Raw genomic sequence first — 25,953 nt, 5'->3', positions numbered from 1 at the left:
CAGTTTTCACACATTCTTAAATTAGTCTGTAGGCATTTTGAAGGTTAAAGAACAGTGAACTTTGAGAACATAATCATGAAGTTCAATGTGAAGAAAAACTTAAATCATATGCTGGAAGGGTGGCATTTGAAATTTTGCCAGAGGCAAGGTAAAAAGCGTAAAAACAACTGTGTTAAATGGAAACTTGCTACATAAAAATACAGATAAGAAAGACATGGTAAGACTAAAGCTGAAAACTACACATTTCTCATATTTTTTCCTGCAGTGGTTCTCCTGCTCAAGCTTTACAACCTATGGAGTCAAAGACAAAAGGTGCAATGACTGTAGATATTAAAAAAGTATTTATCAATAAGGAAAACAACTGTAAATTGTGGAGTGGCATTTTGAAAGCATATCTCTGGGAGATCACATGCTTCTCAGCACATCAGGAATGTCATCTACACTTATTATTACACACTGATTATTTCATAAGTTCTTCCACTTCCATCTTAACACTACTAGAGGTTCATCGTTTTTACCAAGACAAATACTCCCACAGAAACACAGCAGCTGGAACTGCTCTGCTGGGTCATTGAGCCAAAGTCAGAAACTCCAGCTACTAAATTTTAGACTGCTGTATGGCCAGGCTTCAGCTCAGCTTTTATTAAGTGTACAGCCAGTGTGATACCATACATGTCTATGCTAAAGTATGTACTACAAACAAGGGCACTAAGTCAAGCATATAAATAACTTCACTAGCAGTTTTAGGGTTACCTTTTTAACATATGCAGAGAGTTAGAAAATATCTAGCATTTTTCTTTCCCCTCTAGCCTTTTCTTCCTTGTAGTGATTGAAATTTTACCACTCTGCTGTTAACAGGATTTGCACAGCCACTGTTGCACCCAAGATCTAAGGCAAAAAAATCTCTCTGTTGATGCTCTGTAGGTTTTGCAAGGTAACAAACATCACATCCATTCACCTGCCCTCAGACCACCTACTGGTCACTTTCTGACACTCCAGATTTCCTGTGAGCCATTTGCAGAGGTCAAAGGCGGCTGCATTATGCCAAAAGCATTGTATTTTCACACTGAGGAAAGTCTCTCACCAGACACTGTGACTGGTATATAAACCATGTACTAAAAGTGCTTTATTAGTCAGTTGCATGCACTTGTGTACTTGCAACCCAGTAGCTACTTCAGATAATTTATTAAGAGAATACCAAATAGATTCTGTCCCTCTTTCTACAGAAACATCTAAGCTTCTAATTTCCTATTTAAATGCTAAGACTTACCAGCTCATGATTTGCAAATCACAATGACAAAGAGGCTTTAAAATTATATAGAGTACACTTTACAAGATAGCTCCCTTTGACTTGTGAGATAGGTAACCTAAAAAGTGTTTTCTGTGTTTCCAAAGGATGCAAAAGAAGATGACTTTTATTCTTTGAAGCTGTCACAAAGAACATACAGGAAATGCCAGCAATATACTATAATTAAACAAATATGAGCAAGTAAATCTCAATAGTGAGTTGTATAAGACAAACAGTATTTCCTTGTTGCTGCAATTACACCTTCTAGCAAGGTCACCATTCTTCAACTGAAGGTCTCTCCAATAAGGACCTCAGCCAACAAATTATTAAAACACTGTACATCGTTTTCCTGCAGTATGAGGGTAATGAGAGCAGTATCAGCCCCTTTTTCCTTTCCACCCTTACAGACACAAACAGCACTGGAAGCATCAGTCACATTTAGACCACATGTTGATGCCAAAACTGCCACCAACAAATACTTCCTTATAAAATCCCTAACATTAACTGGCTGCTATGAGCAGCTCCAGCTCTTCAACTGTGGGCCATATGTGCAGGATGTGTTAAAAAAAAAAACAACTCCCACTTAGTCTGTTGAACCAGCAAGTTTTGATTACTATTACAGCTGGATCTTTATGTACTAATTAGTTTCACAAATTCAACATCGGCACATTACAGAAGAGTCCTACATGGAGCAAACAACAAAAGTCACAGAACAATTAAGTTTGTTTCTTGGGGCTTTTTATGGCTGGACTCATCACAATCTCTTTTTCTTGTTTTCTGATAAGTCTATTGTCATTGAATAGATTATTTTGGTTCATTTCAGAAGTAATCCTAAGAATTTGTTAAACTTTAATAATCTGACACACTATTTCATGTTACAAATGCTACATACAACTACTGGTATATGGCAACATCCCTGCTTAATGAGTTGCTGCTCTGAGACCAGAGCGCTGACAGTGTCTCAAGGGTGTGTCACTTGAGGAGCCAGATGAGACAGCCCCTCTGATCAGTCAGGAGCCCTCATGCAGGGGTACCACTAAAGACTGGACAAGAACAAGGCACAGGCACAGAACACAAATGCACAACTTTGCTTCCTTGGAAATGCACTTAACAAGCCTCAAACCCCCAAAACCTTATGTGGTTGAGGCACTGCATTAGGAAGATGCACTCTAAAACCTTCTATTCCCAAGCCCCATGCATTTGCACCTCCCTTGGGATAAAAGGCAGGTCATCATTTCTGGAATAAAGGCACTTGTCCTCCAGTGCCCTCCCTTTCTATCTGCATTTTAGGATAGACCATCTCAGACTTAATAGGAGTGTTGAAAATCTGTTTATTAATGCTTACATGACAGTTTCATAATTAGGTTACGAAGGATATCTAAGGACTGTGAAAGGTAAAATCATTTTTTAGTTAGATCTAATTTCTGTTATCTCCTTCCTTATGGTTAGTCACCAAGTTCTAGTCCCTGGTATTCTGCTGAGCCCTGCTATCTACCTTTTTGCTCTCTTTTTCAAAATAATCCACTTCAACTCAGGTCTAGACTGCCACCATCAGCACTGCTAATACCCCGTTGTGCAGCTACAGCAATGATTTATTATTCAATGACAACAATGTAGAAGAAATGCTGGCACTATGATTCTTCTTATATATTATGAGTTCAATAAAATAATCTGCTGAAGATCTTTTTGTTTCTCTGAAGTACAAAGACATTCTCTACAGATAACACAGGAGATCACATAGTAGCAAGTATGAATCTCAGTAGGAAACTAGAATGCTTTATTTCAAACCTGTCAACATTTTTCATGTATCTCCAAAAAAATTATTCATTGCATTTCCCTCCCACAAATTCTCCAGATTAAATCTGCTTAATACAGGAAATACAGGAATGGGGGGGGGGGGGGGGGGGGGAAAGAAGCATGTATTAATAAAGTCAGAAAAGCATGTTAAGTTTTCTCCCATCTCACTACTTCTTTCACTTTTAATAACATAGTGTGCTGAGCTAAGGACAACATTCCAAAGGAGGTACATAAAAATTTGCATACAGTGACAAAAACATTTTCCCAGTGATTCTGAAAAAAAATGCAAATTCGGGGCTCATTATTAACAAACTGAAGATTACTAATTAATGATTTTACTTATAAAGAGTAATGTTTAAAAACAAACAGCTACATTCATAATTAATAGGAACAAAAAGATTAATCAATCATTTGTTGCTCTTACATATTGGCTGAAAGTTGATGTGCTGCAGAATTACAGTTTGGAGTGGGGAAGCATCCACTCTGCAAAAAAACCTCAGTATTCACCAGCTATTTCTTTATTCTCTTGTTTCTGAAGCTGCAGGGGAAATTACTACCTGTCTGTGGTAACTAGCCATTAAAACCAAAAAAACCCCCCAAATTAGCTAAAGTAACTGCTATCTTACTAAAGTGGAAGCAGGCATTTAACAAAATAAATAGAACTACAGCAACAAGTTCCTTCAGATTATTTATGCAGAACACATAGCATGGGTGATGATGCTTCTGGTAGCTTGTGATGTATTGTACAACCATTTTAAACAGTGATACAATATGTCATAGACAATAAATTAGTAAATACTGTAGTGGCTTCACAGTCCTGCTCTTTCTTATCAACATGATTCCATAGTTCCTGAGGTTAAAAACTGTCATGACTTTAGATTTTAAGCACTCAGCATAGAAATAATTTATATGTGGGAATCTGAAGTTGCAAGACTTTATTACACTGCACTTACCCTGTGCCATTTTCACAGGCAGTAACAACACTGGAGGCTCTACTGTCTTCAGCACTGCCAAAATAGATACATCAGACTTCAAGAAAGTTTAAATATTTACATCCAGAACTGTTATTTTCAGGCTTTGCACAGATTTAACAGCATTTAGTTTTAACTCTAGTAATTTTCTGTGTGCACTTTAAATTTGTATGCTGATGTTCAAATGCCACAGAGGATTATTATTACATATTTACTTATATAGATCCATCCCTCATGTACATTGATGTTAACAAGAAAGTAAAGACACTTCCAGAGGAGGTAACACCTTCTGACCAGGACTATGCTGTGTGATCATTCAATGAATGTGCTGTCTTCATACTCAGAGTGAAGAAAGGATACTCTTTGGAGTAGAGGCCAGTAGCAATTTAATCACAAGGAAAAAAACTTTCCCACCAAAAGAACTAAACTGACCCCTGATGTGGAAGCACTTCTCTCAGGGAAGATAGCTCAGAAAGGAAGAGAATTCAGAGGAAAACTGCATTTTCCATTTTGATTAGTGTTTTATCAATAGTCAAAGAGTAATGTTTTAGTCATAAAAGAACACACAGAACCAGTCAGAAACTGCAATTGTTTCTACATATGAATTCTTTCTCTTACAGATCTTGTCAGGAGTATCTTTTGTGGTTAATTCAAAATGGTGAGGCAATTTATTTTCTCTTTTTTTCTTTAAGTGTCTCCTGATTAGATGAAATGAAAAGGTACTTAGCCAAACATAGTAGAATTTGTGGAAGAATTCCCAAGCATTTTAACTGTCATATAAAGAAGATTTTACAAAGCAAACAAAGTCATTAGTATTTTAGGTTAGTAGTGTAAACATTCTACTACTAATCTATTAGAAATAGCTCTTCAGGATTTTTAAAAATTTGCAGTAACACCTTGCACCTGAAAACCAATTAAAACCCCAAATAATTATAAAGCTAGACAGACAGCATCAATTAGAGAATTAAAGATACCTACTCCCTTTATAGCAGGAGTGCAAATTAATTTTAAAAAAGTTTTCAGCATTTCAGAGGGCGTGAACCCTGGTTGAGGGCTTGTGGCCATAAAAAGGTGTTGATCAGTCTTATCTTTTAAAATGTTTTATGCAGCCACATACAACAGAGCTGCCTGTGGATTGGACATAATAATCAGCAGGGGAAGGAGAGCTCATTACTACAAGCTCTCCTTCCCCTGCAGATTACCTCAGCATGAAGCCACATATCTCAATCAAAAAGATTGCTATGGAGAGCTACACAAGATGTTTCTAAATCAGCTAGCTTGGGGCTCAGCCTATAGCTGCAACCTTCTTTTAACCTTCAGAAAGGCAGAAGAACCGGGATGGTCTCTAAATATTGGCCATCTGTAAGTTTAGAAATAAATCACTTAGCAGATAAAAGTCCCCAGCAGACCTGGCTGTCTCATGCTCACACAACTGATGCCCAGGGCAAACACATGGAAAATTGAGCAGCAAGATCTATTGGAAAAGGGACAAGGCAGGACATTGAACAAGTGGGGGGCAGTAGGGGCCTAGGGGTGTCTAGAAATTGTAGAGTACTCAGAAGAATACTTAATGCTTTGGCCCATTGTATATACCTCTGAAATATTTCTCAGACACAAGAAAACTTTGCTTGTAAGTCACCAAACAATCTATGACTATTTATGATGACTTTTGACATTGGCTAGTGATGTCAGTGATGTGTTACAAACCAGAAATATGCCCTACTTGCAGGGTGTGGGGGGCAAGGTGTGTGTAAAAAACCAAGGGAAAACAGTGGTGCAACAAATCTGGTAATAAAGAGAATCATCTAAAGAAACTGGAGAGCTGTTTACCGAACCAAGCTTAAGACAGTCATAATTTCTTATGATAAGTACAAAGAAATACACAACAGCTTGGCAAAATGTAAGTATTATTTCAACTATAATGTTAGAATCAGAGACTGAGTAAAATTAAGGCAAAGGGGGCAAAATGTAGAAGGCTGGTAGAAGTCCTTATGATGGAATTACTGCCAGAAGAATACAGTTGCAGCATCACATTTCACATTTTTTTGTTTGATGTTCTAAAATGCAGTGTATGCTCAAATGTCACTACAGTACAGATTCTCACAAATAGCTATTAAAATAGTGACCATTCAATACAAATAATTGTACTGAATTGTATTTCATGTGTTATTAACAGCTGAAATTTTAGTTTTGACCCTCAGTTTCCTGGAACATACTGCACCACATCAGTCCCCACTTTGGAAATGACCTGTAGCTGATCAAGTCCCTTGACCTGATTTTGACACAAGATATCCCAGCCCCTATTGCTGGGTACTGAACCCTGTAAAATCAGCTGCTAAGTGAATGTGACAAGGAGCACAGCAATGCTTGCCTATCTAGATGAGATCAGAGCTGAGTCCTTATAAATGATGTACCAGGTACTGTTTTAACTCCACAGAAAGCAGTAACCCATTCTGTAATGTGAATTATGTCGTTTTTGTTCTATAAAATTAAATTTAGGGACACCCTAAGAAAAGCTAATATAGAGGCATTGAAATGAAGTGAGAGGTTATGGAAGCACAGACACAAGTGGCAGAATTTCCTGTTGGTGAGATTGTATGTGAGGAGATAATTTGGGATTGGTGCTAGCATGTGAAAGCCACAGTGACCAGAAAACAATAAAGTGCATCTAAGATGCCAAGCATAAACTGATCATCTGCTAAGATCAGAATGAATTTTCTTTCTCATATTCACCTTGTACATTATCTTTGAATCATTATCTTCAATCCTGAGAAAACCTACTAGAGTGCCTTGACCACTCACAACACAAAAGGCTGAACAATACACAAGGACTGTTAATTACAGAGCCTTATTTACATGCTGCTAGAAATTGTTAAGTCTTCTGATGAGTGTGTTCCAATATATGGGACAAGGTTTCTACAAACCAAGTAACACCATTTTGTGAGAGGAGATTTTCAACATATTAATTCACTTTTGGTAGCAGCACACATATCTTCTGCTGTTTATATTTCATTTAGAGCTGTTAGACTTGAGATTGTAAGTACCCTGGAGACTTTTCCTTAGATCAAGGAAAAAAAAATCTTTTTTATTTATGTCACGAAACACGATACAAAATCATGCCATAATGGACATGAATAGAAACAAAGCTGCTTACACAACATGAAAACATTCTGGCCTATATTCTCCCCAAAAGAAATAACCCCCACATAAAATACAATTATAAAGTGGAAAAATACCAGAAGCAAATACCAAAACCCCCCTGAAAGCTCATTACTTGCAACTCTAAACAGATTCAACAGGTTCTTCTACTAATCATGTGCATCTAGTAAGATGAAAACAGCTTATAGCAAAAAAAGCATTTAAAGTAATAAACCTGTAAAAACTACAATGAACTTAAATTCAAGTCATCTATTAATTGCTCTTCTTATTATGATCTTATATAAAGGGCAGGAATGGCTCCATAGGGAACATTTTGAACAAGATATTGGAAATATCCAGGGGGGAAAGGGGATAATGAAGCAGAAACTTCAGAAAATGGTAATAAGTAAAAGTAAGCCTCAATAGTTAAATGCTATCAGCCATAAAATAAATAAAATACTTCAAAATACACAAAATTCACTGAAATTATATTTGAAGCATACACCAGAACTGGCTCTCACAAAAGTTATGTGAAGGGCTTATCATCAGAAAAGAATCACTTAACCCTGCAACTACAGAATACTAAGGTTACTTGTAAGGTTTTACAATAAATATCCATTATTCACAAAGTCAAAGACTTGAACAAAACCCCCATAATTAGTCCTACCTTCTGCTCTGTGAAGTTACTCCACCCTTCTAAGCATGGGATCCGCCCATCTCTCTCAGAGTAATTCCAGCAGATCACTTTACTCTTTCCACCTGTGAGTTCCTGGAATTGTTAAAAGTAGCTTTGAGATCTCATGCTTAAGAAATGTGATTTAACAGAGCAAAAGACAAAAGAAAGGTCATCATTACTTTTTCCCTTTGTGAATACTACCATTTTTTCTTTTCCTTCCGCAACACTTTTCTTTTTCCTCGTCTGTCTCTCGTAACTCACTCCTTTTGGTCAGCATTCTCTCCTCCCTTTCTTTCTCTCAAATGCTGTGTGCATGGCAAAGCTCCCCAAATAGTTGTATTTACCGCCCTCAGCTGAAAGCTAGGGCTTTACAGGAGAGATGAATATTCCACGATTTTATTTGGACAGAGACACATCTACAATTTTTTATCTTCTGTATCTGCAGAAATTCAGGCAGGACTCAACTCTTCAACTTGTTTTATCAGTAGCCATCTTTAGTATCACTGTCCGCCTTAATGAGGTCACTTTCATTTGTATACCTTGGATATTACCACGTAAAAACACGTGTTCGCTGTTTTATTCAGCCTATATATATAGGCCGCCCATTAAAACTGAACACATCTAGCAGGACTATACATCTATTCTAACCCTCTCCTTTTCCAAATTCTCTTTTCCTGTAAGGTCTCTGAATTTTACTGTGCTCACTAGATCCCCACACGTTGCTCACAGCGGGGCCAGCACACACAAAACCTGTTGTCAAACAGTAACTGCGTTGTTCAGAACGCCTGTATCAGAAGGGCAAAGCCTCGATGCAGAACGCCATAGAACGCACCAGGACACGGGTAAGACTGTCCCCAGAGAGTAGGGACAGGGCACTTTGTGAAATTCTGTCCCAAACAAACCAGCACCCAGAGAAAGCGGGAGGTGAGAGCCACTGAATTTTCACGTGCTAAATTATTTTAGTTATGACCAGAGGCGCGGAAGCCTCGCACTGCCCGGCTGCAGAGCCGCACGGGTACCCCGCGGTGCCGCGGGCACGGCGCTGTCGGCCAGGAGGGCACCGAGCGCATCCCCGAGCCCGGCAGCGCCGCTCCGGGCACCGGACACCCCCGGGCAGGGCACACGCAGCTGCCGCCTCCCCTCAGCACCCACCGCCGGGCCGGGCCCCGCCACTCCGGATCGCGGGGACCAGGCCGTAACCCCATCCCTCCTCCCGGGACGGCCGAGAAGCCGCAGGAACGGCGCGGCCGCGCTCCCGCGGGGCCGCCGCCGCCTCCCGCCCCGCCCCGCTCCCGGCACCCACCGTGCGGGCGGGCCGGCGGAGCGGAGCGGAGGGCGCGGAGCCGGTGGCGCAGGTAGGCGGCGGCCCCGGGGCCTCCATGGCTGCGGGGCGGCGGAGCGCTCCCCGCGGGAGCCAGCGCAGGGCAACCGGGCCGGGCCGGGCCGCGGGGAAGCGCCTGCGGCCGTGAGGCGGCGGCCGGGAGGGGCCGTGCCCGGCCGCGGGGGCGGCAGTTCGGGCGGCGCGGCCCGGCCCGGCCCCAGCGCGGAGCCCGGAGCGGGCAGAGCGGGGCCCGCTGGGGAGAGGAGGCCGCGCAGCTCCGCGGCTGCAGAGCCGCGAGCTTGTCACGGGCATCGGCCGCTGCTGCAGACTCATCCCCGGGTGTCCGTGTGTTTACAGGAAATAAACGGCTTCTAATGCGAGGAGCACGATGAAATTCGGTTGCCTTTCTTTCCGACAGCCCTACGCAGGGTTGCTTCTAAACCAAGTCAAAACAGTAGAGACTCGCTGGCGTCCTTTGCTAGCAGGCTACAAGAACTCCACCATTGCTATTCATATAGCTGTTAAGGACTGGGAAGATGAAACGTGGAAAGAAATTCTTCTGAATAGGTTCGGCATGACTCCAAAACAACTGAAAGATTTGTTGGATGAAGGGGAAAAATTTGGCAGAGGAGTTATTGCAGGTAAGTATCCTTGGGTTATATTTTGTACACAAACTTTCAGTCCCTTAACAGGCACTGAAATATACATCTGCTTTATGTGTTTGCACTCATTATGACATTTCTTTACCACGTTGAAGCAGTGGAGCATGAGTTGTGATGGGGGGGGGTCTATTTCAATTCCTGTATGTTTCAGCACAAAACATGTCAGTTTTACACTTCCTGCGTTTTGAGCTTAGAACTCTTGCTGAACCATTCTGTAGTACTCGTGGTCAAGAGAATTCATGATGTTGCAGCGCTGTGCATGTCATTTTAAAGTATACATAAATAAATCCTATTTCAGTTTTACAAGCCCCCTCTGTTGCTTTTGGTATTTGGGCGGTGAAGAAGTTTGTTTCTGTAGCACAGTGAAGAGGCAGTGATGTTTCACTGCATAAATTATGCTGACATATAGCAGATGTGCACTGTACACTTAAAAAGTTTTTAGTGCTCATTTTGTACTATTTAGTTGTAGGTATCTTTGTTACACCATCTTCGTCATTGTCATTTGAATACTTGTAGCTATTCCTGCACAACAAGTTATTCTATCACATACACTGAACATTGTGGTCTGCAGTGCTGAATACTGTGGGTCCTACATAATATGTAGATTTTCAGCCTTAACATAAATTGCATGCTTAATTGTGGTGTAGGTAGGAATTTCAAAATAGTTTAATGATTTTAAAATGTTAATGGAATAGTGGCTTGAGAGGAGCAGAGGGTTTTATGCTTTACTGAAGCTGGTCCAAGGTGAAATGTAGCTCAGGAGTTTTGGTAGCAGCTGTGTCTCCTTACATGCAGGCTGCTTTTCAAGGAGTTCTGCAGCACTGGGTTGTGGTGATTTTAACTGTGCCCTCCTCCTCCTTTTCCTCACCTGAGTTGAGTCAGATGGCCTTTTGCAGCAGACAGCACAGGTGGGAGGTGTGCCTCCCTCTGACTGTGCCCTTCTGGTAACAAACTGGCTGTTCTGTGTCTTCAGGGAGGGCCACTTGTGGAAAACTTTTCTCTAGGAGACCAAACTGCTAACTAATTTTGTATTTTAATTGTCATATACAGGATTAATTGATGTTGGAGAGACATCACTTTATCCAGAAAACCTGCCTCCTGAAGAGATTCTGGAGCTGGAAAACAAAGCTGTGCTCAGTAATCTAGAACAGAAATATTTGACTGTTGTTTCAAATCCCAGATGGCTCCTGGAACCAATTCCTGCCAGAGGGAGACAAGGGGTGTGGCAGGTGGACATCCCTGAAGAACTGATCCCTTCAGAATTGTAGCTGTTGCCCCTTACTATTATCTTTTCCTGCCTAAATGCAGACTTGTATTTAAGATGCTGACTTGTGAATTACATCAGCATTTTGTCTAGGATTCTATTCCAAAACTATTTGAAATGGCAAATACATTTGAAGAACTGCTTTTTTGAGACAAAACAAACAAGATGTGTCTTTATTACATGAAATTATTTTTCTAGACTTTTCCTGTATAAACAACTCAGTAAATGCCATTTTTAAATGTACAGTTACGCATTGTGCCAATTTAAATGTAAATTAAAATTATTTTTTGATACCTGCATCTCTGATTATAGGAAAATGGTTCTTAAAAGCAGGCTGCCACAATTTATAGGACATCTGTCCCAGACCACTCCTTGTCCTGCCTTAAGGATAGATTCTTTTCATTCATATTTCAGGCACACAAAATGTGCATATGATGAATACAGCTCTGTGACCTGACAGACATTGCAGAAAGGCCAGTTTGAAAAGGTGCTTGTACAAAATGAAATTGAGCAAGTATTAAAATTTTTTTCCTCTTATTTAAGATGAAAAATACTAGTTGTCTTTGAAAATATAATACTGAATTTAAAACAAGTATGAAGAATTACAAATAATCACTAAGCTTTGGCACTCTCAAGAGTTTTTCAAAATTCATGCCCTACATTACAGTGAAAATCCTTTTGATTTTCTGGAGCAAGGCCACACCTAGGCATGGCTCTAAAAACAGAACAGGACAAGTGGCAGTCTTAGTATTCAGACACTCTACTGGAGCACTTGGGAACCTGTTCCCTTGGACTACAGCACTTCTGCCAGAGCTGTGGTCCAGGGCCAGTGCCTGCAGCTCCAGGGTCTGAACCCCAGGTAGAGCTGGGCTGTGACCTGGAGACAGAGCAAGCTGCCAGTGCAGCTGCAGGGGTGGGAAGTGACTGCAGGGCAGGGCTGAGCAGTTCCCTGGCCCCAGGGGACTGTGCCTTAGCTGAAGTGAAGGTGCAGAGGCTGCAGCTCCTCCATGTTTGTCTGAGCAGCAGCAGATGGAGCTCTAAAGGCACCACTGCCTGAGGACCTGCCTGGGCACTGTGCTTGGCAGCTGAGGCCTTCCCCAGTGCAGAGCTGTGCCTCTTCTCCCTTGCCCCTGCTGTGCTCTCCTCCTGGGACGTGGTTTCTCGTGCAAGCTCAGCCTCTGGTTTTCTTCTCTATGGCAGTGTGCAGGCAGATGGATGTCCAGTAAGAATCCCGCTGATGTTAATTTGTTGAACCAGAATATAATAAAATATATAAAAATAGTATATATATATATATATATATATATAAAATAAAACTGCAACAAAATTTTAACTGTGGGATGGGACAGTGCTGGGTTGGGTTTCAGATAGTAGCTGATCCACAGGCAAGAAAGGGGAGCTCTGAAGCATCAGAAATGGAAGTTCTGCATCCAAGTTTTTCAGGCATACACCTTGAACACCTGCAGAAATGTCCACACACTCCCTGCTCTTCCTGCCATCTAACACTAAAGAAATGAGACCCGTGGTATTTACCTATCTAAACGTGGGTTACCTAAACAGACAGAGCAGCTGCAAGGGTTTGGGAATATGAGACCTCTGGTTTTATAAATTACACATTTTGTAGACTCCATTTCTCCAAAGCACCTGTAAGTCCAAGGCACACTGTCAAAGCAGGTCTTTCTTCAGACAAGAAAATGTTATGCCAACACCAACAAGATCCTATCTTGAAAAGTTTAATCATTTACACTGACCAACACAAAGTTGGTAACAAAGACCAAGCTATGATATTTATACCAGCTAACCAACAGCTGTGAAACCTACCACAGATGTTTCTGGCATAGACCACACAATGTGAGAAACAGCTTATTAAACAGCCAGTCTAATGGGAGAATGGCACATGCTGCTCAAGAAGAATCAAAGCCTGAAACTGGAAACGCAACAAAAACAACATGTAACTCCCAAACCAGCACAAAAGTTGAAATACTTACACGAATATTTACACAGCTAAATCAAAAGCATCATGTCAGTCACCGTACATTCTACTTCCCCTCCCAAAAAAAGCTTTCCAGTGTTGCCTCAGAAGTGCAACACTCTTGTGCCTCTGATGATTGCAGCTGAACAGAGAAAGAAGAGGTACTATGCTAAGGCATCCCAAAGCATTTAAGAGACATGAAAACAAGTGTATATTTAGGACCTAAAAGACACCTGGAATAGCATAGGCATTTCATACAGGGTTTTTAAAAAAATACTTTTAGATAATACTTATACTGTACACAACAGGACTTTTAAACAATATATTACACTGCTAAAAATGTTCATATAAATACTATACAGGCAAGCGTGCAACCAACCTGTTAGGAAGGTTCACAAATTAGACAACCACATGTTTCTGGAAAAGCACTCAGATTATCTTCAAGATTTCTGATTTGTGTAATCCAAGCCACTGATTCAGCAATATCTATTTTAAAGGAATTGGGACAAGGCATGAGATGAAATACATCTGTCTGCTGATGACCAGTTCAAGTTTAATATGCTACTGTCATCTTAATCTGGCATATCAATGTTTAACTTGGGAGGTGGAATCACATATTTTCCAGGACTCTGTGTAATGACCACTCCAGTCTTTTTTCGGAACATTGGTGCAATTTTTGGTGGTTCAGGCAGCGGTGTTTCTTCTGTCTCCTCATTATCTTCATGATGAAGATCATAAGAGATATTTCCATATTCTCGCAAGAATGGGAAAATTTCAAGCAGGAACTGGCAAAAGTCTTTGCGAATTCCAAACCACCCTAAAAGAAACAAAATCATTTTACATTATTAACAGAATGAACATTAATTAAGTAGACAGACTATTTAAGGTCTCTTGATTTTTTGCATATAAATAAGATTTGTTAATGCTGCTTCTCAGCATCCTTATGCCTATCATACATTACAGTTCAGGTAATACACACACAGTCTGGACAAGCACTTGCACAGCTCCATGTCAGCACATGCATGCCTGTGTGTACATCCATCTGCATATATTACAGCTACACTACCCCTGCAAGAATCTATTTCGTTTCACACATTACAAAGTGTCGGGTCACATCAGTACAGAGAAGGAACACAAAAAACTTTGCACCTCAACCAAAGTAAACAGTGCCACAGGGGAGGACACTGTAAGCACTGAAACCTTATTACAATTGCCTGAAAATAGTAGTAGCAGAAAAGCTCTTTCTGAAAAAACAAATCTTAATAAAATACATTGATTTTTATCTGTTTCCAGGATTCTGAAATACTTACAGTGATTGCCTCCTTTTTGTCCAAATGTTGTTGCCATTAATGTTATCAGTGAAAGCCAGAGAGGAACAAATATGGGTATGAAAGAAAAAGAATTATGCCCATCCAGTCTGTGTACTAGCAAGATCTAAATGGGAAAAAAAATTATACAATGTCAGTTTAATTGCAATACTCACTTTCAAACTACTTAAAGCATATGCTGATCTGAAATCGTTAACTTCACACATCTGTGAGGAAAAAGTGGCCTTCACAGAAGCATGTAGTTATGGTTCCAGTGTGAGGCAGATTTTACTCAAGAATCTTTAAAGGAACATAGAATTCTCGACTGTGTTTCATCTTTGCTGTAAATATTTTATTCCAAAACAAAGAGCAGCATTCTTGTTTCAGTAAGTTCAAAAATCATCATTGATTACTCACTGAAAAAAGAACAAGACACATCAAACTCATCATGGCTTTTTCTACCTCAAAAGTGAGCAGTGGAACTACAATTGTCATCCAGCTGACAGCCATGGTTATGTGTGTCCTCCTCTGCTCAGCGATCACGTCCATGGAGCGCAGGAACAGCACAGACCACACGATGTAATAGAGCACCACGAGGCACAGGAAGGACATCAAGATCCACAGTGGAACACAGACAACCTGAAAGACAGACACATTTCATTTGTTTCAGTTTGGTTTTTTTTAATAAAGTGAGTCTACATATTAAGCCTAAACAAGAAAATGAATTCTTTAACTAATATGTCTAACAGAAGGACATCAAGCTCATGAGTGTGTTGTTTTGGGACATAATCAGTTCAGGGCTTCCTCAGCTTTCTAAACCCCATCAAGTTGAAACAATTTAAAATTAAGGCAATGTAGTTCAACTTAGGTAAGACTTCTGTGATTTTGCATGGGATCAAACTGCACTTGAAACTGATTTTTAGCAAGTACTCCCACACTGGATACCTTAAAGAGTTTCAATCCTTTCTCAAGCTTTTTTTGACAATAGAAAGGACAGATTGTCAGTTTTATGGTAGTTTACAGAAACAGCACTTTTGTATTCTAAAGGCACTTGAGACAGGACATCTCAGCAGTTTTGACAAAGACTACTTGCACAGTAAGTGGATCTACATTCATAGTAACACAACAAATAAAAGTATTTATCAGTTTTCTAACTCACCAGTCATTCTCATGGCTTGTTTAGTGTTCCCATTGGGAACTTTGGGTGAGGATTTCTCTTTCAACTGCTGCTCAGAGATGAACTGCAATTGATGGCACATTCCCCTCCCTCAGAAGATAACATGCCCACAGAACAGCCTCTGATTGCCATCACCACTGAATGAGCTGCCAGACCTTCAGTGAAGGATTGCTAAGTGAGCAAAAATGGGATCAGGGACTGACCACGTATTAACTGTTCCCTAGAATAAATATCTTTATGAAATGCAGCATTTAAAAAAAGATAAAAAGAAAACACTGGTTACATACAAGCCATGGCCATCTGATGATCTCATCTAGTCTGAGTGCAATAAATATGAACTGTAGAATATTGACTGAACACAAGATTTCCAGCTAGAAAAAGAAAAAAAAAAACATTAGTTAACTCTTACTATGATAAACTTACTTCCAGGATAACCAATGAACCTGTCAAAGCACTTCTCTGACCCCATTCTTATCACTGAAATATGAAAATTCATTTACATTTTCTATTACTAAACATCCCTAAATTTGTGTGGGTGTGATCCCAACCAAATAATGTAGAGTCTGCTGTTTTCAAGATCTCCCTTAAAATAAAAAAAAAGGGGCACTTAAGAGTGATTAGAGAAATAAGAAAAGCCAAACCAATCAAAAAGAAAAAAGCAAAGCATGAGAAAACAGCTGTACTTTTCGTACAAGAAATAGCGCTAGAATTAAACTATGTATTAAAAAGACTTTCAACTTAATATTAGCAAAATTAATCTTTTGGAATATTTTGTAGTTTCACTAATGGGCAAAACTACCAACAGTCCAAATTAAAAGTCTAATTAAAATTAAAAGCTCTATCTAGGGTAGAAAAGAAATACATGGAATATTGGAATATGACATCCAAATTCAAATAATTTCCTGTATAATTGAGAGATATTTTAAATTACACTGAAGACACAGATTTTGTGGCAACAGAGAAAAGCAATACTTCTCATTAAAATGTTAATGAAAGGTTTTCAGGAGTTCTGCTTGCCACAATGAGAAACAGCCCTTCATTATACTTTTTTTTTAAAAAGTCTGTGTCTAGCTTGAACAAAGTGAAACAATGAAACACCATCACACTTGGCAAGATTCTACTTCCAAAGTTTATGGGCAGCCCTACAATGGGTAGGATTTTCAGAGACCACAGAATTATTATCTGAAAAGTCTAACTGAAGTTTTTGAAGGCAAGCTAGAAACATTACTCATTTTAATAAAAAATATGCAGTTATGTAAGCCTCTTTCAAATGAAAGATTGCTCTGAAGGCAGACACTACATGCTACTTCTCACTAACACACATGATTGATCTGATCTGGATAAATGCCTTTGAAAGTTACAGTTCAGGGAGTCAAAAATCCAGCAAGCAGCAGGCACTTGCCAGCTTCAGGGACCACTACAAAATCTCCACTGTTCAACTATATATTACTTTAAAAAGACTGAAAAAGTAGATTTAAAATAATTTGTACCACTGGCTTTCTTAAAAGAATAAACCACCACCCCCCCCACTGAAGCATAAGACCAAGCAACCAGAAAGCTGCAAGAGCAAAGAGAGAGAGAAAAATATAAAAACCAGAGGCTCAATTGCTGTAAATAGCTTACAGAATTAAATTAACATATGAGATCTATATGGCTAGTGCACACATAGTTGTAGTGGCTCACAACTTAATGAATTCAACATGCTTTAAATAAATGGTGCTTTACTGTCTATAAAATAGTGTAACACATAAAAGGAAGCTTTTTCTGAGCCCACCATGACAGAGACAAAAACCCCAGCATGTACTTACTGATCACCTAATCAGATGCAGAACAGGAATGAGCAGATAATGTATTTCAGATTAAATACTTATGAAAATAATAATAGATTAACAACTGCTTTGATTACTCAAATCAAAAATTGATGTCCTGGATTAAAGGCAGACCCCTCATGTTTCTAGCAAATGAAAGGGAAATAATGAAATCTTCACAGACTAAAAAGAAGAGAAAGTAGAACAGTACTAGGTGAAGATGACTAAGAATTAAAAAAAAAAAAAAAAAAGGGTTGAGACAGCTGTTGCCTTTTATGGATTCCACTTTCTTCTGCCAGCACTTAGCAGCTGTGCAGTCATCTGTAAATCAATGGGCAATCAAGCATCATCCAGGAGATGGCAAGCACTTCCACACAAATTTTACTTTTAGCAATGCTTAACTGGTAATAGAACCCTGCAAAATAAATTTCTATTGGCAAATGTTTCAAAATGAACTTAGGATATCAGTTTACCAGCCATCATAACAATCACTTACCAAAAATGTTTCTCTCTAGTGAAAAACTCATCTTATGCTAATGTTAGAGAAATAGCCGCTTGAAATGAAAATACTGGAAAAAGCTGAGCCTCATCTAAAAATCACATTTTAAATTGTCATGGGGTAGTTTGAGGACAGAGCAAAATGAAAAATTCCTTTAAAAGTTCAGTATGAATTCTAATTTTTTTGCAAAATGTCACAATTGTGGGAGCACCTTGAGAATCCTTTCAAGGTTCTTCCAAAACCAAAGGGAGTTAGAGATAAAATAGAGGCGGAAAATAAAACCCTAATGCTCCTGCCTACCATTCATATTCCCAAATTAAAGATCAAACACACAGATTGTGAAATTAAGACATTTTCAGCCCTGATTACATGGGGCTCTAGAAGCTCAATTCTGCCTAGAGACAGTGCTTCCAATCAGTGGAAGTTTTTTCTGTTGTTTCCGTGTAAGTGTTTGGTATTGATTTATACTGCAGAGTTCCTGGTGAGTTATTAAAACACAAAATAATTAAAAACCAGGTTCAAAACATGTTGCAATGTGGTAGTTGAAAAAAACTAGAAGATACTAGAAAAAGTTCTATTATTCCTAACCCTGATTTCATTGCCATTTGCAGATGAGTGCATTTACAGGTGAGTGCAATTAATTGGACTGATGCAGTCTTCTGAATTTGCTTTCCTGAGAGACAAACTGCCCCAGGGCTGCTCCCAGGCCCTGCAGTGCCCTGTGAAGGGAAGGCTCACCTCCAGAGAGCGGTCGTGTCGGAATCCCCACACACAAGCTGCAACTGAGACTGGAGACACAAAGAACAGGGGCATGAAGACCAGAAGCCAGAAATGGGTTCCTCTTTCAATCCTGTCACACACCAGGACTTCAAACATCAGCAGGAGCAGGTGGATGCCTACTGCAATTAGCATAGCTTTGAACTCCACACAGGTTTCTCCTTCTGCTCTGAAGAGAGGATAAGGAAGAATTTATTTGCCTGTAAGAAAGCACATTACCCTGCAAACATCCCAGAACATTTCCTTGAGCTTCAGATATATATATAATATAAAGATAAAACCACTTGTTTTTAATAAACATATACATTATACCCATTAAACTTCACTGCTTACGACCTAATAGGATTTCTTTCCCATAAAGCTGCACATTTGAAGTATTTTACTCAAGGGGTGCAGTGGGATATTTACAATTTGAAAATGTTTTAAGGATTCCATAGCTGGGCAGATAAAACAGGATTTCTTTGCTAGTATAGCAACAGTCAGTTATCATAAAGGCTGTTAGAAAAATAAGCTAAATTTAAAATTATCTGTTTGATTTCTGCATCAGCATTCATTGAATCAACATCTTTCCCCAGAATTTGTTTATTTACCCAAGCCAGAATACTGCAACAGCTATTTTCTGTAACTAAAAGTAAAATGCCTGTAAAATGACAGCACATACAGAGCTTCTCCCTGCACCACTAGACCCATTACGAGAAGGGGAAAACAAGACCTGAACCACACAAAATGTGGGTGTATCAGGAGATCTGTGCACCAAGATTTTTCATTAAATATTCACCACAGACAGAAAAGACATTTACTGCACTTCATTTAAGGTCATTTTTCTTTTGCCCTGGGATCTTGAAATTCACATTCTACTCAAATTACCACAAACCTCAACACTGCTGTATTTAAAGATGTGGAAGTTATTTTGACAGGACTGACAGGACAGGAGATTCCCTCTGTTTTGCCAAACAAACATCAGTAACTTACCGGTACTGAGGGTTTCGGGCCCACACTCCTGTTCCCACCGAGGCACCAACAATCACCATTAACTTCCACAGCCATATTGGAGCAAACACAGCCCAGTAACTCCACTGAATTTTGTCATCCAGACGTAGAGAGAGCAACACAGAGAAGAGCAGCAGACAGGCATAAATAAGGAATTTGCTATTGAACAAACAAAGAAAACAACCCAGTCAGGAATCAAGGCAGGCAACTTCAAATTAGCTTTGTTGAGGACAACAAAATCAGTCACAGCTGAAATTTCACTGGGATACTTCCTAATAGAAAATGTGTCAAGCTTCTTTGCAAAAAATCAAATATTTCATCATAGATACAGCATATGTCATCTGTTTCACTTACAAACCCATTGCTTCAAGGAAACACAGCAAAAACATTTCTGCATAACAATCTCAGTGAATGGACTGAGATAAATAGTTCCCTTACACAAGGATTCAGTCAGGAGCTCTATTATTAGAGCCTCACAAATATACCAGATATCCAAAAACACATTTTTAAAAAATGTGTTCAGTCATACCAATCAGATGAAGTAGTTTTTGATATTCAAAACTGAATTACATAATTTAAGAAATTTTATCCACACCAAGTTATTATGAATTGCAATAGGGCCAGCTTCAGATAATTTTTTCTTAATGTTAACACTCCGTTAAAACAACCAGTATTATGGAAGAGAAAAACCCAAACAGGTTAAATGTTTAGCGAAGTTACCTGTTGTACACTGAAGCTTCTCACTGGACTATCGAGGATGATGCTTACAAATTTAAAATAGCTACATTGATACAGCTTATAACAGAGTCAATTTAAGAATGAATAAACATATCCGAATACTTGAGCAGCGGCACAGCAACTGCGTGTACCACCAAAAATCAGACAAAATAATTACACAGTAGGCAATTTCCTCAAAGGACAGGAAGGGAAAAGTCTCCCATCCATCCACCAGAAGCTCACTGACTATTTTATAAAACACATAAACAGGTTTCAACACTGTTTCAGTGAAGTAATTGTATGTACTTTAAAACATGGATAACCTAAGGAACCGAATAATGCAGCAACAATCAGGAATACTACAATTTCTCCAACAGCACAACTCAAACTATCCACCTTCGCTCACATCAAATAACAAAGCATTCATCAGATCAGGATTGCTACATTTGGTATCAAGCTGTTTTGTCTCTACTCAGAACAAGTGTCTCATCTGCTCCTTAATAATGAAGAACAGATTTATTGTGTCAGCATCTCCCTGCCTGCTTGATGAAACTACCTCGGGATGGGATGATATAAACCGGTCACACCTCACAGCAACAAAGAGATGTCCCAGCTCCTCGGCTAGTCATCCTTTTTTGACACTGAATATTTGTGCAATTTGTACGTTCCCTGGCTCCTCAATAAACACAGCAGTGAAATACCCCTGCTCCCCGGGCTTTCCAGGCACACCAAAACAGAAAGACACCTGCAAAAGTGCAACATTCGGCCTGCTCATTCACCACGCAGCACCCAAATAAGCTGCAAGCATCGCTCTGCAGCAACAAAACTTCATAAGCTTCTAGGATTTCTGTTCCTCCTTTTCCATTACTCTGACCACACATATTTCCATTGTGTGTTTCAGCTTCTGTTACAATGCACTTCCTGGAGCTTTGGTTACCCTTTCGTTTGTCTAAACAACTGACTGAACATGGTTTACTCGAACTGGCATCGTGTAAGGCCTCTTTCACGTGCAAGGTTCTTCCAGGACTCTCAGCATCTCAAGCCACCTTGCAGGTCCTCAGTCTGTGGTCTTAAAATATCTAGTAAAACCCGGTAATATTTAACTCATTCTCTCAGTTTCTTTAAAAGTGACATGTCCGTACTTGCTTGGAGAGCCAGCAGAGCCCCAGGCTGCATTGTTAATGTTAAGAGAGGCCGAAGGAAGCGCCCGCCTGCCCAGGCTGCTCACACCTGCGGACACGGAGCCTCCGCCGCTCGGTCACAGCCTGAGCTGGGGCGTGCGGAGCCACAGCACCGCGGTGAAACATTCGGACTCCACAAAGAGCCCGGCAGTAACGCGACAAAGTTACACAATAACAAAGCAGATGACTGGAAGCGGGCTGCAAAGCAGATGTGCAGCGCTCGCCTTCCCAGCCCGGACGGCGAAGCAGCGGCGGGGAGCAAGCACCGCCACCCGGAGGATGGGAAGGTTGGATTCGATGATCTCGGAGGTCTTTTCCAGCCTGGTTGATTCAGTGATTCTGGGCAGGAAACCGGCCGGGAACGGCGTGTTCCAAACGCCGCCCGAGCTCGCGGTGCGGAAGGGCCACCCGAGGCCGCGCTGCGCTCCAAAGCGGACGGGTCCCGCAGCCAGCGCTGCTCCCCGCCGGGCCCCCGGGCCAACCCTGCCGAGCCGGCGCTGCCCTGGCCGCACTCACCTGGGGTTGAAGTCCTGGAAGAAGCCGCGCAGGTTCATCGCGGCCCCTCTACCAGGCGCTCATGGCGCGGCCCCGCCACCGCTCCAGGGCCTGGCCTGCCCGGGCCTCGCCGCCGCCCCGCGCATGCGCACGGCCTCTGCCGGGAACCCTGCCGGCCCAGCACTGCCGGGCTTCGCAAGAAGCGCTGCGCATGCGCGCCGGGCAGGGCGGCGGCTCTGCCAGAGGAGCGGGGCGGGGACGGGGCGGGACCAAGGCGGGGCGGGGCTAAGGCCGAGGGCGGGGCTGGGAGGCGGGGCTGGGACGGGGCGGGACCAAGGCGGGGCGGGGCTGGGGCGGGGCAGGGCTAAGGCGGGCGGGGCGGCCCCGCCCCGGCGCTTCAGCATCTCCAAGAACTTTTTCCTCCTTTCTGGCCCAAATCGGGTTTGTGCCCCTGCGGAGCCAGTCGTGCGGGTTCTGGTGCTGCATGGCTTCATAAAAGTCCCTCTCCAGTTCCGTCAGCGCCCCTTAGGTACTGGAAGGTGCTCTGAGGTCTCCCTGGAGCCTCTCTTACCCAAACTGAGCAGAATTTGGATGACAGTTTCAGAATCTCTGGGCAACTCTGGGACATTTTAATGTCTGGGACAATTAAATCCTTGGGCATTTAGGGACAGCTCTACAAAAAGTTTGTCATAATCCAGTATCACTGAGAAATGTTCCAAGTACAAATTTGAAGTACCCAAACAAACTATGTATGTACCTTCTTGGAAATAAAGAAACGGCATAAAAATCAAGGTGGACTTAAGTAAAACAAATTGTGGTCAGAAAGGGGAGAACTGGGCTTTCTGTTGTTTGGGGGTTTTTTGTTTGTCCATTTGTTTAAGTGAAAGTAATTAGCTGTTGGAACAAATAACCCAGAGAAACAGGAGATTTTTCACTTGTCTGTATGGCTCTCTGGGAGATAGATGCTAATCTAACTCATGCTGATCAGTTTGACTGTAAGAAGACTTAAGGAATTCTATAGGAGATCAGGATAGTTTACACCGTGACTCCATGCCAGGGCAGATTATCTGGTGGCACTTTTTGAAGCGACAATCCCCCGAGCTCCTCCCTCAGGGTTATATTGCAAGTGAAATGCTAATAAAAACAAACAAACAAAACAAAACACCACAATCATATCTTAAACTTTAGCTTTTGCAGAAAGATGAAATTAAGTAAAGAACCTAAATCTTCCACCAGCTGCTAGCAGGACCGGTAATTTATACCCAAGAAGTGAGGTGTGCATGCAGGGTGGTTTGTTAAACACCACAGCTGCTCATAGCCTGGGACAGTACTCATTAGTTACTACAGATACAAGATGTGATTCATCTGGAGACTCTCACCGGCAGATTGTAGCCAACTGTAACTCCAGTGGCAAGAGCACAAAAGCTGACAGACATCCACACCAGGAGCTTTGCACTCAATATATTCACCTGATGAAGCCAGGGCATGCCAAAAGCTATGGGAGAGCAAGGATGTGTCAAGGAATGGCAGTGGGGAGGGCATGAGGAGCCTGGGGAGAAACAGGATAAGAGAGAAGCAAGAACACGTAGTGGAAGAATGGGAAGGGAAGGATGAAGGCTAGACACTCTTCAGAAAGATGCCATGACAGGATCTGTGCCAGGGCAGTACAAAAGCTTGTAAGGAACCAAAGAATTAACAGGCTTAAACAGTTGGAAAGTAGAACATTGGTTCTCATTATGCTTTTGAAAAAGTTGAGCCTCATCAGTTTGGAAGAGGGAACAATTATGTGTAATGTATTTGTCCAAGGTAAAATATATCTACTGCAGTGCATAAAGAAGCTACTAGACAAGGCCTGAAAGCATAATCTGCAGCCAGATGCAATCATAAAACAAGTCAAAATATTAATAACAAGGAATTAGCTTGAGAATTTTTAATAATTCAGAAGGCTAATAAAGCAGCTTGGCATTTCTGAGAATATTCATGAAGTTCTGTAGAAGTAAATCAAGAAAGATTTGTTCTGCAGTTACAATGTTTGGCTGACTGCCCAGGCAGCAGAACAGTTCCAGTGAGGTATGAAGAACTAGGGAAGAAATCCCTGGTTACAGAAATGAAAGCTCAGGGAACATACTTTTGTACTGGGACCTCAGGAGAGCAGAGCTAAATTTTTTGTTTGAAGTCAAATAACTGCAAATTTTAGGAGCTTTCTTAGATTTTTTTTTTGTGGTCTCAGATTTCCTGATGACTGTGGTGAGATACTACCTACACCTGTGAGAGTGATGTTAAGGAGAACAGAGAGCAGAGAAAACCCAAGCTCTTGTCTAAACTTAAAGACCTAAAAGATTTATCTTAAGTTTACATTTTATTGTAATTTAAGGGTAGGAGGAGTAATATGGGCAGCAAATAAAAGAAGTAGCAAGTCATCTGCTTTCTGTGAAATCTTTTTGTCTATAGCTGATTGAGACTTGAATGCTGGGAACTGAAGTGAATCCCCTGAGACAGTTTATGTTGGAGACTAAACACAAATTTTGGTTTTACTCCATTTATCTGTTGTCTCAAATTAGTTCAAGAAGAGATATAGAGTCTCCTTTATAGTCACTGCCATTACTGCTTTTATAAGCCATCTACTTGTATTCTTATTCTGCTTAAAAAATATGAACTAGGAGCTTCCCTATCCTTGACAGGCCAAAGTTAAATGCAGGAAATAAAACCTGAATCAGCCTTCTAATTTGAAAAGCTTGCTTGGCTGTTGACAGTCAGCCTTGACTCCTTCCTAACATACCATATAATTCACACTCCTATTTGCTTTATAGGCTTCTCCAAGTGCCACTGATAGGTGAGTGGAATACTGCAGCATTTAAAGGGAGGACAGCAGTTCAGCAATAACTGACTGATGTGGCTGACAGCAGCCATGAACTGTTTCTGGAATCATCTTTCATGGTCTATGACAGAACATCAAATTGTTTACAAAAACAAGTCTTCAGGTTTGAAAATCCCCATTTGAATTTCAGTTGATTTTGCTGTAGGCCTTCCTTTCCTCTTAACATTTATTCACAGAATAAACAAAGTTTGACCAATAATTGACAAAGAAGAGATTGTTCAATCTATTATGATGTATTTATATCAGCCAGTAATTTTGCACAGTTAAAAACAGTAATGATCTAATTGTGTTGTGTTCCATGCCTCTTTTCCTGTGCAGTCTGTGTGGTTTTTCTGCCTTACCACAGCTTCCAAGTTATTCATTTTCTATGTTTCTCTACACACAATTTTTTCTTCCACTGTGCTTAGTAGCTGTTTAAGATAAAGCATGAAAAGAAGGCATTGGATCATTGTTCTATGAATAAATCCTATCAATTTCCTAATAGCAGTGATTTATCAGAGCAGATTATTTTGTTCAAGGCCTTCTTAATTCCTTTTTAATTTCTTTCTTCTTAGTTCCTTCCTTCTTCATTTCCTTTAAGACTTTGATGGAGGACCAGATCGTGCACATTGTGCAGGCAAAATTAATATATTGTTCTATTCTTAAAACCCATCCAGCACAAAACAAGACTTATTTGCAGTTGTTTACTTTCAGCTACTTGTTCCAGATGAAAACTGAGCTTCTAACTATTTACATTACTCCTTTTTTTGAATATAGGCACCTAGAAATTTTACCTACAGCATTACTCAGATTAAGAACTTTCATACTGACACAGATCAGGTGTTCCAAGAATCTCAAGGATCTGTGTGTCTGGATAACACACACTTCAAATGCAATTTCTGTCCCTGACTCATCTGGGCTTCTCTCAGAAGTCAAGTGAGATAGAATGAGATAAATGATTAAATACCTCCAAATTAAATAAGAGGTTTTGGATGCTGGGCACAAGAGGTGAGTTCCACTGAAGGTGCCTCACAGCACTGTAATCATTTGCAGCAG

At 40.7% G+C, this 25,953-nt stretch overlaps 3 protein-coding genes across 4 annotated transcripts in view; 1 reads left to right on the top strand and 2 right to left on the bottom strand.

Moving 5' to 3' along the window:
* MAMLD1 (mastermind like domain containing 1) overlaps positions 1-9,303 on the bottom strand; it is a 243,929-nt gene extending 234,626 nt beyond the window's left edge. Inside the window, exons 1-2 of the mRNA XM_084212749.1 lie at positions 9,174-9,303; positions 7,862-7,963 (exon numbers count right to left, since the gene is read on the bottom strand). The gene's annotated coding sequence lies outside the window, so the exon portion shown is untranslated. The remainder of the gene's footprint in view (positions 1-7,861; positions 7,964-9,173) is intronic.
* LOC311157794 (EOLA-like protein) lies at positions 8,681-11,416 on the top strand. 2 transcript variants are annotated; one of them, XM_084212753.1, is made up of 3 exons: positions 8,681-8,712; positions 9,549-9,832; positions 10,904-11,416. In XM_084212753.1, the coding sequence occupies exons 2-3, from the start codon at positions 9,580-9,582 to the stop codon at positions 11,119-11,121; spliced, it is 471 nt and encodes a 156-aa protein (XP_084068879.1). In that variant the 5' UTR covers positions 8,681-8,712; positions 9,549-9,579; the 3' UTR covers positions 11,122-11,416. The 2 variants fall into 2 exon arrangements, with proteins under 2 accessions (XP_084068879.1, XP_084068878.1); XM_084212752.1 differs by lacking the exon at positions 8,681-8,712 and adding an exon at positions 9,097-9,225.
* A 1,418-nt stretch (positions 11,417-12,834) lies between these two features.
* On the bottom strand, positions 12,835-22,200 carry TMEM185A (transmembrane protein 185A). Its single transcript, XM_084212750.1, has 7 exons — positions 22,062-22,200; positions 19,630-19,806; positions 18,619-18,826; positions 15,861-15,944; positions 14,859-15,035; positions 14,400-14,523; positions 12,835-13,906 (listed from the first exon to the last, which is right to left on the bottom strand). The coding sequence occupies exons 1-7, from the start codon at positions 22,097-22,099 to the stop codon at positions 13,662-13,664; spliced, it is 1,053 nt and encodes a 350-aa protein (XP_084068876.1). The 5' UTR covers positions 22,100-22,200; the 3' UTR covers positions 12,835-13,661.
* Positions 22,201-25,953: the final 3,753 nt, after the last annotated feature.

This window comes from Fringilla coelebs, assembly GCF_963513975.1.
Source record: "Fringilla coelebs genome assembly, chromosome: 11".
In the NCBI taxonomy this organism is placed as follows: Eukaryota; Metazoa; Chordata; class Aves; order Passeriformes; family Fringillidae; genus Fringilla; species Fringilla coelebs.
This window is presented reverse-complemented; position numbering and strand designations above follow the sequence as displayed.

What these genes read in the sequence shown, in the direction of transcription:
- LOC311157794 (XM_084212753.1), top strand. Translation starts at nt 9,580, where the DNA reads ATGAAATTCGGTTGCCTTTCTTTCCGACAGCCCTACGCAGGGTTGCTT. An exon ending in TGGCAGAGGAGTTATTGCAG is followed by an intron (nt 9,833 to 10,903) that starts GTAAGTATCCTT and finishes TGTCATATACAG; the next exon opens with GATTAATTGATGTTGGAGAG.
- TMEM185A (XM_084212750.1), bottom strand. Translation starts at nt 22,099, where the DNA reads ATGAACCTGCGCGGCTTCTTCCAGGACTTCAACCCCAG. An exon ending in TTCCAGGACTTCAACCCCAG is followed by an intron (nt 19,807 to 22,061) that starts GTGAGTGCGGCC and finishes TTTGTTCAATAG; the next exon opens with CAAATTCCTTATTTATGCCT. An exon ending in GACACGACCGCTCTCTGGAG is followed by an intron (nt 15,945 to 18,618) that starts GTGAGCCTTCCC and finishes TTCTTTTTCTAG; the next exon opens with CTGGAAATCTTGTGTTCAGT.